This window comes from Heterodontus francisci, chromosome 23 (genome assembly GCF_036365525.1).
Source record: "Heterodontus francisci isolate sHetFra1 chromosome 23, sHetFra1.hap1, whole genome shotgun sequence".
NCBI lineage: Eukaryota > Metazoa > Chordata > Chondrichthyes > Heterodontiformes > Heterodontidae > Heterodontus > Heterodontus francisci.
The window spans coordinates 14,578,540-14,597,846 of record NC_090393.1 but is presented as its reverse complement, the minus strand read 5'-3'; the positions used below and the strand labels follow the sequence as shown (position 1 = coordinate 14,597,846).

At 43.8% G+C, this 19,307-nt stretch overlaps 1 protein-coding gene across 1 annotated transcript in view; it reads left to right on the top strand.

Annotated features, from left to right (window-relative positions):
* Positions 1-248: 248 nt before the first annotated feature.
* Positions 249-19,307, top strand: part of LOC137382900 (seizure 6-like protein) — a 145,080-nt gene continuing 126,021 nt past the window's right edge. The window contains exons 1-3 of the mRNA XM_068055478.1: positions 249-294; positions 1,839-2,639; positions 4,854-4,987. Of these exons, the coding sequence (XP_067911579.1) occupies positions 249-294; positions 1,839-2,639; positions 4,854-4,987 (981 nt within the window). The remainder of the gene's footprint in view (positions 295-1,838; positions 2,640-4,853; positions 4,988-19,307) is intronic.

Below are 19,307 nucleotides of genomic sequence, written 5' to 3'. Positions count from 1 at the left end.
GCACAAGAGGCCAGAATTAAAGGAGCACAGATATCTTAGAGGATTGTGGTGGGGGAGGAAATTACAGAGATAGGGAGGGATGAGGCCATGGAGGAAATTGAAAACAAGAATGGGAATTTTAAAATCTAGACGTTGCTTGATTGGGAGCCAATGTAGGTCAGTGTGCTCAGAGGTAATAGGGGAATGGGACTTGGTGCCCGTTAAAACATGGGCAGCAGAGTTTTGGCTTCCAGTTTCCGGAGGGTAGAATGTGGGAGACCAACCAGGAGTGTGTTGGAATAGTCAAGTCTAGAGGTAACAAAGGCATGAATGAGGGTTTCAGCAGCAGATGAGTTGACTTGGGCGAAGTCAAGCGTTATTACGGAGGTAGAAATCGGTGATCTTAGTGATGGCACAAGTGTGAGGTCAGAAGCTCATCTTGGGGTCAAATGTTTCAGCAAGGTTGCAAACGGATTGGCTTAATCTCAGACTGTTTCCAGGGAGAAGGATGGAGTCGGTAGCTGTAGTGGGTTTTGGGCAGCCATGGCCTAAAACACACTTGCTGGCTTATGTTTGAGGCCTGGGGTATATTCATCAGTTGGGAAGGGTCAAAACCAACACCTCTGTGTCCACTCACTAGTGCTTGCTAAGATGAGCGATGATCACTTTCAACAATGCCAGTTCAGATCAGGATAACGTTTTATCAAATACAATGAGGCACTACAGCAATTTCTTAAAATGCCACACCTATTAAAGGCAACGATTGCCAAATGCTAGTTTATAAAAGTTCTAAACAGTGCAGCAATCAGTTGTGGAATATTACTGAAGTCTTCCGTGGTGTTGTTACTGAATCAGAGTGACTGTTCCACGCAGCCTGTTATCATCAATTTCTTGAATAAGGTTGAATGAAAAAAAGAAAGATTTGCATTTATGTAGCACCTGTCACAATCACTGGATGTCCCAAAGCATTTTGCAGCCAATGAAGTACTTTTGAAGTGCAGTTACTGTTGTAATGGAGGAAACACAGCAGCCAATTTGCACACTGCAAGGTCGCACAAACAGCAATGCAATAATGACCAGGCAATCTATTTTAGTCATGCTGATTGAGGGATAAGCATTTGCCATGATATCAGGTATAACTCCCCTGATCTTCTTCAAAATAGTGCCATGGGATCTTTTACATCCGCTCGAGGGAGCAGACAGGGACTTGGTTTACCATCTTATCAGAACAAATGTCAGCCTTGACTATTGCAGTCAAGTCTCTGGAGTTGGACTTGAACCCACAACCTTCTGACACAGCGTTGAGAGTGTGACCAACTGAGCCGCAGCTAATTGAACATTACTGTAAGGATCAAAATATTAATACTGAAATGGTGTTTGGGTCTATCTATCAGGGCTGTCATGGTCCTGCATTGGGGGATTAAACCGACAACCCTGGGATAAATCCAGTGACTGTGTATAGACTGACTAAAGCAGCATCAGTACGATATTGTATATTCTTACCACTATTGCTTCCTTTCATTATCGTCTTGCTCATACAACCCTTCTTTCATGTCAGGGATAATACTGCACTGCCTTTGAAGGTAGGGTAACCAACCCTCCAGGATTGCACTGGTGTGTCCAGGAATTTAAAATGTGAACAAACCCAGGAGAGCATTAAAAAAGTTATTAGCTTTTTTTCAATTATATCAGTTATAAAAATATTGGAGGTGAGCTAAAGGCTGTTTTACTGGATGGGGTGTGACAGGTGAGAGGTCATGCAATGAAACCTCCAGGAAAACATCCAACCAGAGTTGGTAACACTAGTTAAAAATTGTCTGCTTCATTCTGAATGTAATTCTGTTTCTTTTCTGCTTTAGATGTTGGTCTTCGAGGAGGCCTCGTCACCACAACCGAATCCCAACTGCTGGAGAATGGTCAAGTGGCTCAGGATATCGATGCCAGTGACAGAGAGCAAGAGTCCACTAAACTTCAGAGCACCATCCACACTCAGCTCAACTTTTTCAACGCGGTCATGCAGAAGAAGGACCTCCTCCTGCACCAGGAGGCTGTGCTACTGCCCTCCTCCGTTCCCGTCAGATTAACCATGCAGCCTCTCCCGCAAAGGCGCCAGCTTCCTTCTCCGAGACAGGTAGACTCGCTTCGCAAACGCCTGAGCGCCAAAGGAGTCCCGACAGAAATAGTCGACACGACCCTGGAGACCACAGCCACACCATCATCAAGGGCCCTCACTTCATACTCAACCCCTCGCTCTTCTTCTGCAGTCCCTGAGATGATGACAGATAGGCCAGAAGTTCCGGAAGGTCTGCCGGGCATCAAATTGGAAGCTCATCGCACTGGACTGGCAGCACCGACGGAATCACTGAGCCCCAGTTATTACGGAACAACACAGCAGCCGTCGGTTCAGCTTGGTCCCTACATCACAGATTCACCTGATCTTGTTCAACCTAGTCTGGAGGCAACCCATAGCTCCAGCAAGGACATCTCACCGGATGCTACAGTCATCCCTCCCACTGATCAGCAGACCCCAGCAATGGGAACAGAACATTCTGAGAAAGATTCTGAAATGGGCGGAATGGAAACTGCAACGCACGAAAGCAGAGACACAACCACCACAACCATCGTAACAACTACTGTAATCACCACTTTACAGACAGCAGGTATTATCAGCAGCAAGTTACATTTAGGTAGTGCCTTTAACATAGTAAAACTGCCCCCAAGTTGATTCACAGGAACAATTGTCAAAACAAAATTTGACACTGAGCTACATAAAGAGATATTGGAAAAGGTGACCAAAAGCTTGGTCAAAGTTGTCAGTTTCAAGGAACAACTTAACGGAGGAGAGGTAAAGAGACAGATAGGTTTAGGAGGGAATTCCAAAGCTTGGGGCCCAGGCATAAGAAGGCATGGCCAATGGTGCAGTGAAGGAATATCCACGGTCCTCTAGTGCGATGGTATGGATGCGGAGGCAAAGTGCATTGGAATGATGCTCTAAAAAGAAGAGCCTTTCCTCCTCTGAGATCTGGGTTTGACTGCAGCCCTGCAAAATAGAATGGAAGTCTCCCTTCTCACCTTGGAGAGGGGTGGGCGTGCTGATTTGTGCAAAAGATCCAGGCTTTGATCCAGCCCAGAGAAATGAAACAAAGGTACAATTTCTCTGATGAGGTTTGGGTGTCACCTCCCTTAGGATAGGGTCTTGAATTTAGTTCCTTTGATTCTTTTCAAGTGAAAAGGAGGGACCAAGAGATGTGGACACCCCAGGCCAAGCTGCACCCACTTAATGAGGCCAGCAGCAGAACCATATCAAATTGGTTGGCTGACCTGACCTGATTAGTAAAGTATAATGAGCTGTGAGTGCCAGTCACAGTCCTAGAGGTAGCTCACTGGTCACAGTAAGGTCTAAGGTAAGTCCAGGAGTGTGGGAGGCAGTTGGGAGGCAGGGGTGCAAGCAATGGTCAGCAGTGACCCATAGATTAAATGTGAAGGATGGAGGAGCACTCCATATGAAACCCTGAGGTGGTTTTTTCATTCGGGCCTGTTTTCAGGCTCTGACTGGGCAGAGGGTGACCAAACCTTGAGGCCCGAGGAGAGCCAGGAATTGGTCCTCAGGCCTCATTGACATATTCAATGTGTGTGCCTCCACAGACAGCTTGCCACCACCCATCTCCACCCCCACCCCCTCCCCTCCCCCACCAACCGCTGAAATAAATCAAGTTCAAACTAATTGTCTCATCAGCAGCATCACTCATGTAAGGAAGAAGATCTTGCATTTGTATTGAACCTATCACAACCTCAAGATGTTCCAAAGCACTTTACAGCCGATGACATACTTTTGAAGTGTAGTCACTGTTGTAATGTAAGAAATGCGGCAGCCAATTTGCGCACAGCAAGCTCCCACAAACAGCAATGTGATAAATGACCAGATAATCTGTTTTTAGTGATGTTTGTTGACAAATAAATACTGGCCAGGCCGCCAGGAAGAACACTCCAGCTCTTCTTCAAGATAGTTCCATGGGATCGTTTACATCCACCTGAGAGGGCAGACAGGGCCCCAGTTTAATGTCTTAGCCAACAGATGGACCTTAAACAGCACAGCACTCCCTCAGTACTGCACTTGGTTATCAGTCTAAATGTTTTGCTCAAGACTCAGGAGTGGGACTTGAACCCACAATGTTCTAGTTGAGAGGTAAGAATGCTACCCACTGAACCATGATTGACGCCTAAGCTAAGCTCTAAAGAGGGTTGGTGTAGGCATTGGACAGTGGTGGAGGTGGTGGGGGTGATCACATGTTGGGCTCCAGAGTCTGATGCTGTCAATTGGCATGGGTAAATGAAATGGGTTTGGACAGTTGAAGCCAACCTCAGTCAAAATGACACCCAATTTTACCTCTACAGACTGATGGATTGAAATGAAGTAGAGAGTAATTGGGGTTATTTGCTACTGCAATAGGCTAAGGCTATACAGTGCCAGCAACCTCTGTGCTTGAAACAAAAGATATCAATCACCATAATATTTCACACTTGATATCCAGTTAGGAACAGGAGAATACATTGGACTGTATTGAGTTTGGATAATTAGATAATGCAATGCTGGGTGCTCCGGTTTCCTCCCACATGCCAAAGACTTGCAGGTTGATAGGTAAATTGGCCATTATAAATTGCCCGTAGTATAGGTATATAGGTAGGTGGCAGGGAAATATAGGGACAGGTGGGGATGTGATAGGAATATGGAATTAGTGTAGGATTAGTATAAATGGGTGGTTGATGGTCGGCACAGACTCGGTGGGCCGAAGGGCCTGTTTCAGTGCTGTATCTCTAAATAAATAAATAAGGTGATTTGGAATGTATTTGTTAAAGTAACCTTCTGTTTCCAGTTCCGTGCAGTGTAAGTTTCTCAGACTCAGAAGGGTACATAGACTCCACAGACTTCCTTCCATTATCTGCATACGGCTCTCTACAATGCACCTTCAATGTGACTGTCTTCAATGGATATGGAGTAGAGCTCCAGGTAAGACTTCCAGTTTCATCTCGTTACACTGCCTACATACCAGATTCATGAAAACAATTGTAGTGTTATTGTGCTGTATGAGTGTGTCTGCAAAACGGTTTGATTGTTTGGAGCGTTGGTAAGGTTTGGATTTTCATTCTTTGTACTGGATAGGAGAAATTGATGTCATTAACCTCGGTTATGTGGCAACAGAGAAAGATGTTACCTGGTAAATGTACTGCCATGTATTGAACTGAGCTGTACAGATCGGGCAGCCTCAATCTTCCGTTTGTGCTGAGTTAAAGCCTTTCATGACCTCAGGATGTCACAAAGCGCTTTACAGTCAATAAATTACTTTTGAAGTAAAGTCACTGTTGTGAAGTAGGAGACACAGCAACCAATTTGTGCACAAAAAAAAAACGACAAACAACAATGATATAAATGACTGGATCAACTATTTTTCTTAGTGCCATTGACCAGAACTCCCCTGCTCTTCTTCAAAATAATGGGATCTTTTACATCTTCTTGAGAGGGGCAGATTGTGCCTCAGTTTGCTGTTGCATCCTAAAGACGGCACCTCTGATAGTGCAGCACTCCCTCAGTACTGGGTTGAGGTGTCAGCCTGGATTATGTGCTCAAATCTCTGGAGTGGGATGTGAACCCCACGACCTTCTGACTCAGACCATGGGATCAGGAACAAAATCTGAAGATAGCGCATGGGCCGGCTGCCCCAGGTTTTCCTGCCTCTGAGCAATCTTTCCAGAAGCATGGACACAGCGGTAGAGACTACCCGCCCAGCAATAGTGGGTAGCCAATTTGGAACTCTTTAGGGACTAATGGGGGTCAAGGTGCCCCCACTGTCAGATTCTTCCTGACCATGGATGGGCCTTCCACTGAGGCCAAAGCCAAGTAGGCACCTTAAGGTGGCCTCCTGGTGGCAGGCTGGGATGCCATCAACGCCTCCTCTAAATCCCCCCATCCCAGTGTCACAGAGCCACTGCCATGGCCACAGCATTTCCCCCTTCACAACGATGGCCTCACAGCTGTGGCTATTCTTCATTTTTAAATTTTCATATGCCTTCAGAGTGCACCTCCATTTTGAGGTGCCCTCGCTGTCCTCTACCTGCTTCAGCTGCGCCCTCCCGGTTGGGTTGCAGGCCGTCCACAGCTTCAGAGCCTCTGATTGGGCCGTCCACCTCAGGAACCTGTCCACCATCCTTAATTGGATGGTGAACGTTGAAGTGGCCTCTTAACTGAGCACCACCTATAAGATTGCAATGCAATGTGGCCAGCCGACACTATTAGGGTTGGGACCTGCCTTTTGTCCCGATGGCAGAAATATTTCAGAGGTGGTAAGATTCCCCCTAATGATTCCCGCTGAGCCAAGTGGCAGCTGAGGTACAACCTCTGGCCTTTCAACACCCCTAGCTAGGAATGGGAAAATAAGCCTGTGTTTGATTGCTATCCATTGACTCCTGCTGCAAAATGAGTGTTTATGGATGATGTACCTATGTACCTGTCAACAGTCAAGTCATTGCCTGAGCTCATGCAAGAGAAATGATTCCTTGGGAGCGCATTGGCGGCTTGGACCCAGATCCCAACACAAGTCACTGACGTTAGAAGAAGGAGAAAAAAGATGGAGATATATTGGGATGAAAGTGGGGAAGTACACATCATGGAGAATGGAAAATTATTTCATTGCCAGGTGACTCCAGCTATGTCACTGTGAGGCATGCTGTCTTTTGATAGGGAAAGGGACCAAATTCCTTCATAATAAAGAATGTGGCAGGGTAGAGCACCCATGCAATGGCAGCAGATCAGTATTGTTACTTATTCTTGGCAGGAGGCAGAATGATGCAAAAGCTACGGATTGATTATACACTGAGGTGGCTTGCACCCACTCGACAATGCTGAATTGATGTCAATGGACCAACTCATTGCAATACGAAGCAGTGACACACCCATTAGTATTGGCAAACTCCAACCTCCTCATTACCTGCTGGACACCTGAGATTTTTTTCAACAGCAAGGACAAAGAATCAAATAAAAGCAAAATACTGCGGATGCTGGAAATCTGAAATAAAAACAAGAAATGCTGGAACCACTCAGCAGGTCTGGCAGCATCTGTGAAAAGAGAAGCAGAGTTAATGTTTCGGGTCAGTGACCCTTCTTCGGAACTGACAAATATTAGAAAAGTCACAGGTTATAAGCAAGTGAGGTGAGGGTGGGGCAAGAGATAACAAAGGAGGTCCAGATTGAACCAGGCCACATAGCTGACCAAAAGGTCACGGAGCAAAGGCAAACAATATGTTAATGGTGTGTTGAAAGACAAAGCATTAGTACAGATTAGGTGTTAATACACTGAATATTGAACAGCAGCAAGTGCAAATCTGAAAAAAAAACAGTGGGTAAGCAAACTGAACAAACAAAGATGAAATGAAATAAATGCAAAAAAAAGATTGTAAAAAATGTAAAAAAGAATGTAAAAAAAAAAGAAGAAAAAATAACTAAAAATGAAAGTAAAATGGGGGGCTGTCATGCTCTGAAATTATTGAACTCAATGTTCAGTCCGGCAGGCTGTAGTGTGCCTAATCGGTAAATGAGATGCTGCTCCTCGAGCTTTCGTTGATGTTCACTGGAACACTGCAGCAATCCCAGGACAGAGATGTGAGCATGAGAGCAGGGGGGAGTGTTGAAATGGCAAGCAACCGGAAGCTCAGGATCCTGCTTGCGGACTGAGCGGAGATGTTCCGCAAAGCGGTCACCCAGTCTGCGTTTGGTCTCCCCAATGTAGAGGAGACCACACTGTGAGCAGCGAATACAGTATACTACATTGAAAGAAGTACAAGTAAATCGCTGCTTCACCTGAAAGGAGTGTTTGGGGCCTGGGATAGTGAGGAGAGAGGAGGTAAATGGGCAGGTATTACACCTCCTGCGATTGCAGGGGAAGGTGCCATGGGACGGGGATGAGGTGGTGGGGGTAATGGAGCAGTGGACCAGGGTGTCGCGGAGGGAACGATCCCTTCGGAATGCTGACAGGGGAAGGGAGGGGAAGATGCGACTGGTAGTGGCATCACGCTGGAGGTGGCGGAAATGGCGGAGGATGATCCTTTGGAGATGGAGGCTGATGGGGTGAAAAGTGAGGACAAGGGGAACCCTGTCACGGTTCTGGGAGGGAGGGGAAGGGGTGAGGGTAGGGGTGCGGGGAATGGGCCGGACATGGTTGAGGGCCCTGTCAACCACAGTGGGGGGAAATCCTCGGTTGAGGAAAAAGGTCATATCAGAATCACCGTCATGGAAGATAGCATCATCAGAGCAGATGCGTCGAAGACGGAGAAACTGGAGAATGGAATGGAGTCCTTACAGGAGGCAGGGTGTGAAGAAGTGTAGTCGAGGTAGCTGTGGGAGTCGGTGGGCTTATAATGGATATTAGTAGACAACCTATCCCCAGAGATGGAGACAGAGAAGTCGAGAAAGGGAAGGGAAGTGTCAGAGATGGACCATGTAAAGGTGAGAGAAGGGTGGAAATTGGTAGCAAAGTTGATAAAGTTTTCCAGTTCAGGGTGGGAGCAGGAAACGGCACCGATACAGTCATCAATGTACCGGAAAAAGAGTTGGGGGAGGGGGCCTGAGTAGGACTGGAACAAAGAATGCTCGACATATCCCACAAAAAGACAGGCATAACTAGGACCCATGCGGGTACCCATAGCGACACCTTTTACTTGAAGGAAGTGCGTGGAGTTGAAGGAGAAGTTGTTCAATGTGAGAACAAGTTCAGCCAGGCGGAGGAGGGTGGTGGTGGATGGGGACTGGTTGGGCCTCTGACAAAGAATCAAAGCCAGGCCACTGTCTTTCAGCCAGACAGTTACAGACTGGCAGGGCACAGTAGGTGCATGATAAGTGCTCATCTGTTTGGTGGAGAGAATGATGTGTCACATGATGCAGCAGGAACCTCAAACCAGAAAGACAAACAAAAATGAAACATTGGGACATTTTCAGGTGCCACCCCTATCAGTGTCCAAGAATGTGTACTGAACCATTATCATCATGTCATGTGATTGAACAAAGAAGGCAGTGGTAAAATATCGATGATGATGAACTTCTTGGGATATGTCATGTCTCATGATAGGAGAAGCTGTTAATTTAAAAAAAAACATTCTGTTTCTGTTATGCTGGGGAATTGTCAGGCCAGGGTATCATTTATAAGAAACTTCACAGCAGATTGCCTGGGGCCGAGAGGGGTTGTGGCACAGAATGGTGTGTATGCCACCTGCTTCGCTCTTTTATATCCCTCATTCCAAAGCTATAGTTGCCAACCCTCCAGGATAGTCCTGGAGTCTTCAGGAATTAGCAATTAATCTCCAGAACACTGCTGCAAGCAACCCATAAGAAAAATCATAGGGGCATTAAAAATTATTGTATTTTGTTTTCATTTTCTTTATTGGTCTGGATTTTGTGGTTGTAATGATGGCAAAACTCTGTGAAACTGACATGCATATTTAAATACAGAAATCCAGAAGCTCCTGTCAGTGATTCCCTGCTCCTCACAGGGTACTTTGTTGCAGTCTGTGCAGATGGAACTCAATTAGAAGTCACAAAATTGATGTTAAATTCCACTTTTACGCTATTATTCTCACTGTAAAACCCCTTGTAAAAGTTATGCCCTGTTGCATGAGGTGTAACTAGGCTTTTAATATTATATTAAGTCAGAATTACTGCTGAACAACCTCCCTAGCCCTGAAAAACTAATTTTATATTTGTGGAATATCTCCATTCCGTGATAAAGAAATGCCATAGATATTTTTTTTCACATTTGTTTATGATATTTTATATTCTACCTTAATCCCATGTCTATCTTCCAATCGTTCTTTTGCTTTCTGTAAAATTATAAAAGGTGAATGATAAACCTTGTTTGGTCATTCCTGGTTTGCTGTCTGTGAGAATTCTTCAAGTTGTTTGACTGATAGTCAAGAATAGTCTAATCGAGTAAGAAAGAACCTTTACACTTGGCATGGGGGGGCAATGCATGGCAGACATGGAGCTGTTGGGCAACCAGTGGTGGGAGTGTGGGGCGGGGCATTTGGATGTGGGAGATGATGTGATAAAACCTCTAGGGAATTGTCCAAAAAGAGTGGGCAATACTATGCAGAGTCCTAATTATAACATCATCCATAAACCTTTCTTGGGCAAATGGAATGAATCCTTGCACAACCAAGCATTCAGTCAGTAGAGTTTGAGCAAAAATGCAAAGGGGGAAGAAAAGAAAAATCATATCATTTTCATCCAAGACAAATTGTAAATATTGTCCAGATTTGTTTCCTATGTAGATTCTAATGGGATTTTCCAATAAGGAGCTGTAATATGCACTTTCATTATTAAGTAGCGGTGATTACATTAGAGACATGCTAATGAATATTTTTCAGCTGCCTCAGCAGAAATGTCACTGCTGTGGGTGGATGTTAATAGAAAGATTTCAACTGATAAATCTGTAGCATCTGTCATTTTGCTGACACTTACATTTCTGCAGCACTTCTGTCCCTTGCACTGAGCTTTTTCCTTGCCAAGCTCCTGGGTTAATTGTGACCCAATCATTATCTGCTGAAGTACAGTGCAATGCTACATGGCATAAAGGCAAATGAGTAAAATTTAAACTTGCTCGATGGTGCTCAGTTCATTTTCAGCTTTTAAGTATTTTCAATGAAAACACAAAGACTTTTAGTGTCTTGCAAATGATTCAAAAGCCAATATTTGGCTGCTCAACGCCTTTAACAATTGATACCAATTGTGCCAGCATTACAGAGACATGTGATAGTGATTTTGGGGTGGAAAATGGCTATTCTGATGAAGTGTATACATCCAAGTAATTAATTTCCCTGTTCTCTTTACAGCTGCCAACTCACTTGCTGCGTATTACCAGCATTTTCGGTTTTTATTTCAGATTTCCAGCATTTGCAATCTTATTATTTGGTATTAGAGAAGCAAACTGTGAAAGTTGGGGCTAATGTTGGGGAGGAAAGTGTAAATAAAATGAAAAGAAAATATTTGCATATGTACAACAGTTTGTCGTAATAACAGAATAACTCAAAGCATTTCACACAATTACATTTTTCTGGGCTCTGGGCAAAGATACTGGGGCGGATTTTACAGCCCCCACTACGTCGGGTATCATGGTGGGGGGGCAGGGGGCTGCGGACAATGCCTCCGCTCGAGGCCCACCATGGGAAGGCCCGGCCCGATACTGCCAGCAGCGGCCAGGCCTCGTGGCAGCACCCCCTCTCCTCACCCCCACTGCTCAGTGACGGGAGAATTTACATCTTTAAAGAAATGCAAATTAAAGAATTAATGACTTACCTGCTCCTGTTGTCCGTTCCACTCCAATATTGTTGCTGGTGGCCATCCGGAGATCCAAGGTGTAACACTGGTGGGGAGGGGGGGTGGGGGGTGCAGGTAAGTATTTCAGTGTGGGAGTGGGGGAGCGGAGTCAAACTAATATGATTGGTGTAGGGGATGGTGGGGGGGTTTGTGAAATTGGGGGGGGAAGGTCAGGGTCACAAGGTAAGTATTTTTTGGGGGGAGAGGTCAAGGAATGAATTGTTTGGTTATGGGGGGGATGTGGAAGAGGGGCTAGAAACATTTATTTAATTTTTTTAGGTACATTTTAATGCAATATCTCCTTAAAAAATTTACATTGTAATGTAGGGCTTGAAGCCGTTTAAAAATGGTGTTGGCACCGGATGCCATTGCCAGGGACAGACTGCCCGCCCTCTCCACATCATCGGGGGGGGTGCAGTCCACCCCGGCCATTTAAATGAGTCGCTGCGCTGAATATCGTGGCGGCTCCGTGACAAGCAGTCTACTCGGGCGGACTGCCATTTATCTCGCCGGCGAGCTTATAAATTCCAGCCTGCCGTTTCCATTACTGTTGCTGCCTTTTACATCCAATAGGCTTAGCAAAGATACAGCAGAGGGAACTTATTGTGGACATTATTGATATGATGAGGACTAAATTGGTTAGGGAGGTGGTTATGGACAGTATTGGTTTGACAGGGACAGTATTGATGAAGGGGATAGTTGTGGGCAGTATTCCTGTAATGGGGCCAGTGTTAGTGTGATGAGGGTGGTATTGATTAGTGGGAAGTGAAGGTACTATTAGGGAGCTGGAGAAGGAAACAGCAGACATATTAAGGGAAAAAAACATCAACCGAGGGCAAGATGTGTGAGGGAATGAGTCAGAATATGCTGCAGTCTGATTTTTAACCAGCTGTTATCCACTTGTTAACAGGAGCTAAGAATGTAAGAACTGTCGAGCACAGGAAAAGGGAATTCTGCTAATCAAAACTCATCTGTCTCGATCTCTCATTCCCTCAGCCTAGCATATACCTGCATTTTGAATATCCACTCACGTCTTTGTCTTGGCTACCTTGCCTTGGACATTTTTTAAATGACTAAATAATTCTTGTTACTATCAATGCTAAATATACTTTTAAATAGTTTAAATTTATATAATTTGGTTTTACTGGTCTGACCTAATGAAGTCATATTCTGGTTTCATCTTATTTGTACCAATTAATACTTTATATACTTGAATGAAATCCACCCTTTAGCTGTCTTCTCGCATCCTCCATTGTAGCTTACCCCTTCCCTTGGGCAGGATATTTCTAATGCTACAAAAGGAAAATATTGTGGATGCTGGAAATCTGAGCTAAAATATAGAGTATAGTAGCATAGTGGTTATGTGATTAGACTAGTAACCCTGAGGCCTGGGCTAATGATCAGGAGTTCAAATCCAACCATGGTAGCTGGGGAACATAACATTCAGTTAATTAAATAAATAGATCTGGCTTTAAAAAGTTAGTATCAGTAATGATGACCATGAAACTGCAAGATGGTTATTAAAAACCCATATGGTTCAACTAATGTCCTTTAGCGAAGGAAATCTGCTGTCCTTACCTGGTCTGGCCTACATATGACTCCAGATCCACAGCAATGTGGTTGACTCTGAAGTGCCCTCTGAAATGGCTGAGTAAGTCACTCAATTATATCAAACTGCTAATTAACAGCACTGGGGGTGTACCAGCACCAAATGGACTGCAGAGGTAAAAGAAAGCAACAGGCTGCCACCTTCTAAAAGGCAGTTAGGGATTGGCAACAAATGCTGACCTTGCCAGTCATGCCCACCTCCCATGAATGAATTGAGAAAAAAAACAGAAAATACTGAAATCCTCAGCAGGTCAGGCAGTAACTGGAGAGAGAAACAGTTAATGTTTCAGGTCAATGACCTTTCCCTGCAGACGTTGCCTGACTTGCTGAGCATTTTCAGCATGTTTGGTTTTAATTTATTCTATTGCTATTCTCAGTGTCCTCTGTTACGAGCTCACAGGACACCAGTCTGGTGTGGTAATGAAACTGACTGTAATGGCTGCCTGCAGTCGGAGTGCCTCATGGTAGAGGTCACATGACTACAGCAAGCCAGGAGGCATATTGATACAGTATTGCATTTCTATCCCAAACATCCTCTCCAGTAGTGTAGGTCCTTTTTGAAACATGGGCTGGGAATTCTCAGAGCTGAAGCCCTAACTTCATCATAAGTGCTCTGGTAGCCCACTTCCATTAAAATTAAAGTAGCAGAGTTTGAGCCGTTCCAAGGAAATTTACAGCCATGGTGACCAGAACTGAGCATGGCAGTTCAGCTGTACTCTGACCATAGAACCATATAAGCTCACAGCAAATAAGAAGAAATAATTAAGAACACTCTGCCCATTGTGACTGTGTCAGCTCTTTGCCAGAGCAATCTGAAACCTACGTCACTCCTCTGTTCCCACAGCCCTGTCTTCCAATGCCTTGAACATCAGTGTAACAACATTTCATTTGACCCAGCATTCATATTCCCCTTTGTGTGAGAGTACTTCCTGATTTCACTCCTGAATGGCCTAATTCTAATTTTAGGATTGTGCCCCTTTTTTCTGGAATTCCCCCACCAGAGGAAATTGTTTCTCTGCACCTTCCTATCGAATCCCTTTATCATTTTAAACACCTCAATTAGACTACCCCTCAACCCACCAAAAACTCAAGGAATTACAAGCCAGCTTTATGCAACTAGTTCTCACATCTTAACCCTTTAAGCCCCGCTATCTTTCTAGTGAAATTGCACTGTATCCAGTCCAAGAGCAATATATTCTTTCTGGTGCCCAAAAATGAAGGCATTACAGTACTCCAAATGGTATCTGAAAACGGCTCTGTACAACTGAAGCATAACTTCCTCCCCCATTATGTTCCAGTCCAGTTATATAGCACAGTTCACCCATGTACTTTGAAGTTGACTGTCCAGGGAGATGTTCGATCATGCTCATAATTCATGGTGGTCTCAATCTCAGACGTGACTAAGTGCAAGAATAAGCAAAGGCTTGGTAGCTACTGGTTGGGGTGCGGGTATCAGAAGTGGAGTCCACTCAGGCCATTCTTGCTAACTCCTTGTGGTTGGCAGGAGTGTGGCATTGTCAGCGGCAGAGGGGAGGAAAAATATCTTTACAGCTAGAATGGTGGTGAGGTTACCAATTGGAGCTACAATTAAAAAATCCTATTATTCTCCTCCAAGTCAGCTAACAATGTACCTTCCAGTCAATCCTTTTTGAAGGATCAGTGAGTTCCAGAGGAAACAATGGGGTTGAATTTCCACTCAGATTCTCCCATTTGTCTGCCATTACCCCACGGCAGATCCATGGAACTCTCAGGGAAAAATCGTAAACACCGTTTATGCCATTTCCACAGATCCTCCACTGAAGTTATGGCAGATAATTTTGAGGCTGCCTCACCGCACACAAATTCAATTCTCAAATTCTTGGAACAGTTTTCATTGGATCGAAGGCTGTGGTCAGGGGTTGGTATTGAGATTCAAGGCTGTAGCTGGAAGGAACTGTTTCCACTGGCAGAATGGTCAGTTAACCAGAGAACACAGATTTAAGATAATTGCCAAAAGAACCACAAGTGAGATGAGAAGAATTTTTAATACAGTCAGGTGTTATAATCTGAAATGCACTGCCTGAAAGTGTGGTGAAAGCATATTCAATAACAACTGTTAAAAGGATAGATACGTGAAGGGAAAAAATTTGTAGGGCTATGGGGAAAGTGCACGTGAGCGGGATTAGTTGGATAGTTCCATCAAAAAACGGGTACAAGCATGATGGGCTGACTGGGCTCCTTCTGTGCCTCAGAAATAGAATATTGGCAGCCCCATTCCAAAGGCAGGTATTAACATTTTCTTTTAATGCAGAAATGTCGGCTTGGGCTCCTGAGAGGGCAAAAAGGAGATTATAAAACCAGGCTCACTCCCCGCCCCCTGCTGACTTAACTAATCTCAACCAGGATAGCTGTAGGGCACTGATAATTTAAAAAAATACTGGAAACAAACAAGCAGAGCTGTCAGCGCCTGAAAAGAGGATAAAGGAGAGGTTTAACATTTTGAGTGTCAACATCTCGGCAGAACTCAATTGGCCTCAGTGATCCTGAGTTATGGACAGAAAAATCAGCCCAAGTCAGTCCTCCATGTGGCTTCATAGAATTATAGAATGACAAAGTTCAGGAGGAGGCCATTCAGCCCATTGCATCTGCGCTGGCTGCTTGAAGGAGCTCTCCAATTAGTCCCACCTCCCTGCTCTTTCCCCATTGCCCTGCCAATCTTTTATTTTTTCACATATTTATCCAATTCTTTTTAAATAGTTAATATTGAATCTGTTTCTGCTGGAGAGGCATGTGTTTGGACGTCAGCTGAAGGCAGGATCAGCATGACACTGTGATGATTCCCATGTGGAATGGCCACTCACCTGTGGGCTCCCATATGAAGAATGGCCACTTGCCCAGGAAGAAGGTAGCTGCCAGCACCGGTGCAATTGTACTCTGGAATACGTCAGTGGCTTCAGGAGAGAAAGGGAGAAAATTATGTGTGGGGGCTGGTTAAATAATTCAGCATCAATTCTCCAAGGATAATAGAACTGAACACTGCAGAGGCGTGGTGAAGAATCCTCTCCTTTTGTAGATAAACCTTGAGTGATCTTATAAATAGCAGCCTTTTATTCTGTGAGTGTAACTATTCAGTGAGAATGTAGTCCTGGTTTATTGAATTATAGGGGAAATACTCATGAGTTAAAGCAAAGAGCTTCTCTGGGGCAAAGAATTCAGTCGCCGAAGATGCTATAATTTACTTGCCTGTAAACATTCAATTGATACAAAGAGTAAAAACACTTTCTGTTGCCCAGTGTTCCCATCTATTCATCTTGACAAGTACGTAAAAAAAGGAAATAAATACGCACGACACCGCACAACAAAAAAAGGACATTTGCCTTGGATCCCTGTAGTGGTGACATTTTGAATTTGACACTTAATGTGGCCTGACACCACAGTCTGTCAACTTGCTCTTGTAAAGCTTCCAACTTTCAAAAGATGGTTATCAGACAGTAAAGCCAGTAACATCAGGGAGATTTAGCAGCCCAACGGGGAGGTTTAGCAGTTCATCAGAGGACAATAGCCAAGATGATCCATCAGAGGCAGCCAAATCACAGATATGCATTCAACAACTAGCAACTGTATTTTCAAATATGTTGCAATGTTAACAATAGTCACTGTTATTAAAAGTGTTAGTATTATTATTAAGAATATTAATAATCTTATTATTACCAAGGCTTATGACTGGATTAGTTACATTTTTAGAGTGTCTTTACAATAATTAAATTAAAGACCATCATTATCAAAGATGTATCGCTACAGATGCTGCCTGACCTGCTGCGTATTTCCAGCATTTTCTGTGTTTTATATTATTACCAATGATAATTGTTATTTCCTGGAAAAACAAGCTATATTCACCTACCCCCATGAATAATTGCGAGGGCTTTTTCTAGCTCTGTTTGTGTGGTGCCACGCAATGCACACCCGCTTGACTCTTGGAATCTCTACTTTTGTTCTTCTATTTTCAACTATCTAGCATGCTTCTGTCTCCCGTCTGTCTCATTTCTTTATCTTTCCTTCCCTCCCTCCCTCTCTCTCTCTCTCTCTCTCTCTCTCTATTTGTCTTACAATTTTCTTTCATTGTCCCTGGCCTTTTGCCCATTGAATGGATGGCTCCATTCTGGCTGAATCACCCAGAGTTTGACTTTTGGTTCTGTAATCCACTTGATTTTCTTTTGAATTCTTGGCCCGAGGTGTCTTTTTTTTTATAGTTTCATTTTAATTTGAATTTCTCTACCTGCCTGATTAATTTCAGCCTTTGCTACAGCCCATTTTACTTCTTGTGGTGATATGTCCACCCCAGACTTGAACCAATGCTTGTTTGAAAATTCTCCATTTTTTTTGTCCATTATCTTATGTGCCAGTTTGTTCTTTCAAATTTACCTGGGCTTGCTCCTTTTTTAAAACTCATTAAATTGTTCTTTTTTCAACCAAGTACCTTTATCTCCGAGTGATCGGTCTTGTTTTCAGTTTTATATTAGACCGAATTTAGTTGTCACTATTTTCTAACTTTTTCCCAACCTCTACCACATCACCTTGCTCCACTTAATTCCTAGAACTGGACCCACTACTGTCTCCTTCATTGAGTCATAAAATCATTATGTCACAGGAAGAAGCCATTCAGCCCATCGAGTCCATGCCAGTTCTCTGTAAAGCAATCCACTCAGTCCCATACCCCTGTTCTATTCCTTTGGCCCTGCAAGTTTAGTTCCCTCAAGTGCCCATCCAATTTCCCTTTGAAATCACTGATCATCTCCGCTCCCTCTACCCTCATAGGCAACGAGTTCCAGGTCATTACCACTCGCTACGTAAAAATGTTCTTCTTCACATCCCCCCCCGTACCTCTTTCCTAAAAGCTCATATCATTTTTCCCCTAGTCCTTTATCACCTTCCTTTGAAGACTTCAAGCACTTTGGAGTATAAGGTCCTCTCAGATGAATTGACCTCTTTGGAAAAGGGAATCGGGTGGAGTATAAAAACTAATGTGCTATTGCTCACCTTGTGGTACTGCCCAAGGTGAATTTATATCCTGGACACATTAGATTATGTTTAACTCAGCCTAAATTTGGGTAATTAAAGTCACCCATTATTATCCCCCATTTCTGCTTTTTTTCTTTTATTGTGCACAATTGACCATGGAACTCCTATAAACTGCTGAGCAAGTGGTGGACAGATACCTGATGAAAGCAGGTATTGTGGGATATGATATCACCAAGACACTTGGGCTGGCCAGATGGACCACAGGGGTCTTTTCCAGACTGTACGTTTCTATGTTCCTTTCATTGAATAGTCTGCCTGCCAGTGTCTAGCCTCCCATATTAAGAATGACCACTTTGGTGAGCTACGAGAGATCTCAGGAATTCACGGGACTGTAACCCAGCAAGAGTCGGCACCCTCAGGAAAGAAGAAAAGAAAAAAATGTGTATAGCACCTTTCATGACATCAGGACATCCCAAAGTGCTTTAAAGCCAGATAAAAAATTTTTGAAATGCAGCCACTGTTGTAATGTTCGAAATGTGGCAGCCACTGCTGCACACAACAAGATCCCACAAACAGCAATGCAGTAAATTACCAGATAATCTGTTTTATTGATGTTGGTTGAGGAATAAAATTGCCCAAGACACAGCGAAGAGCTCCTCTTGAAAATAGTGCAGTGGGGTCTTTTGTATCCGCCTGAGAGGGCAGTTGGAGCCTTGGTTTAATGTCTCAACTGAATGACAGCATCTCTGACAGTGCAACACTCCCACGGTGCTGGGCTGTAGAGTCAATTTGGAGAAAAAATTGGAAGGAAAGTAGAAAGCAAAACAGAAAACATAGACAGTTCAGCATTAAAGTTAGAAATAGCCCTGGTATCAGTGTAAGATGGTTTGACAATACTAAATCATTACATTCTTCATCTTGATCCCTGCTGTTCTCTTTCCTGGGAGCCCATTTACTTAAGAATTTAAATGTATGTGTTCTCCTAAAGCACTGGTTGAGTGAGCTGTCACTTTAACTGTTCAGTTTTAAACAGTCTGGAATTAGTTTTCATAAATCAAGATTATCTTGTCAACTTTCATCTACATCTCCATTAATGAAAGTGCTCTTCACTCTCTTCTGTGAAAAACAAATTTGTGATGTCCCTCGGATTTTTTATTTCTTCCTTTCATTTCCCTCTCCCAGGTTAAAAGGGAAAGCTTTTGCATTGCTGTGTGGTCCTCTATATGAGAAACTTGTACATCTGTTGGCAGTTCTTAATCACGTCTAGCTCAATGGTTCACAATTGCTGACGAGAGGTAGGGTATGGAAGACATTTTGTGTGCAATACCCAGTCAGGTGTCATCATACGCTATTCCACATATGT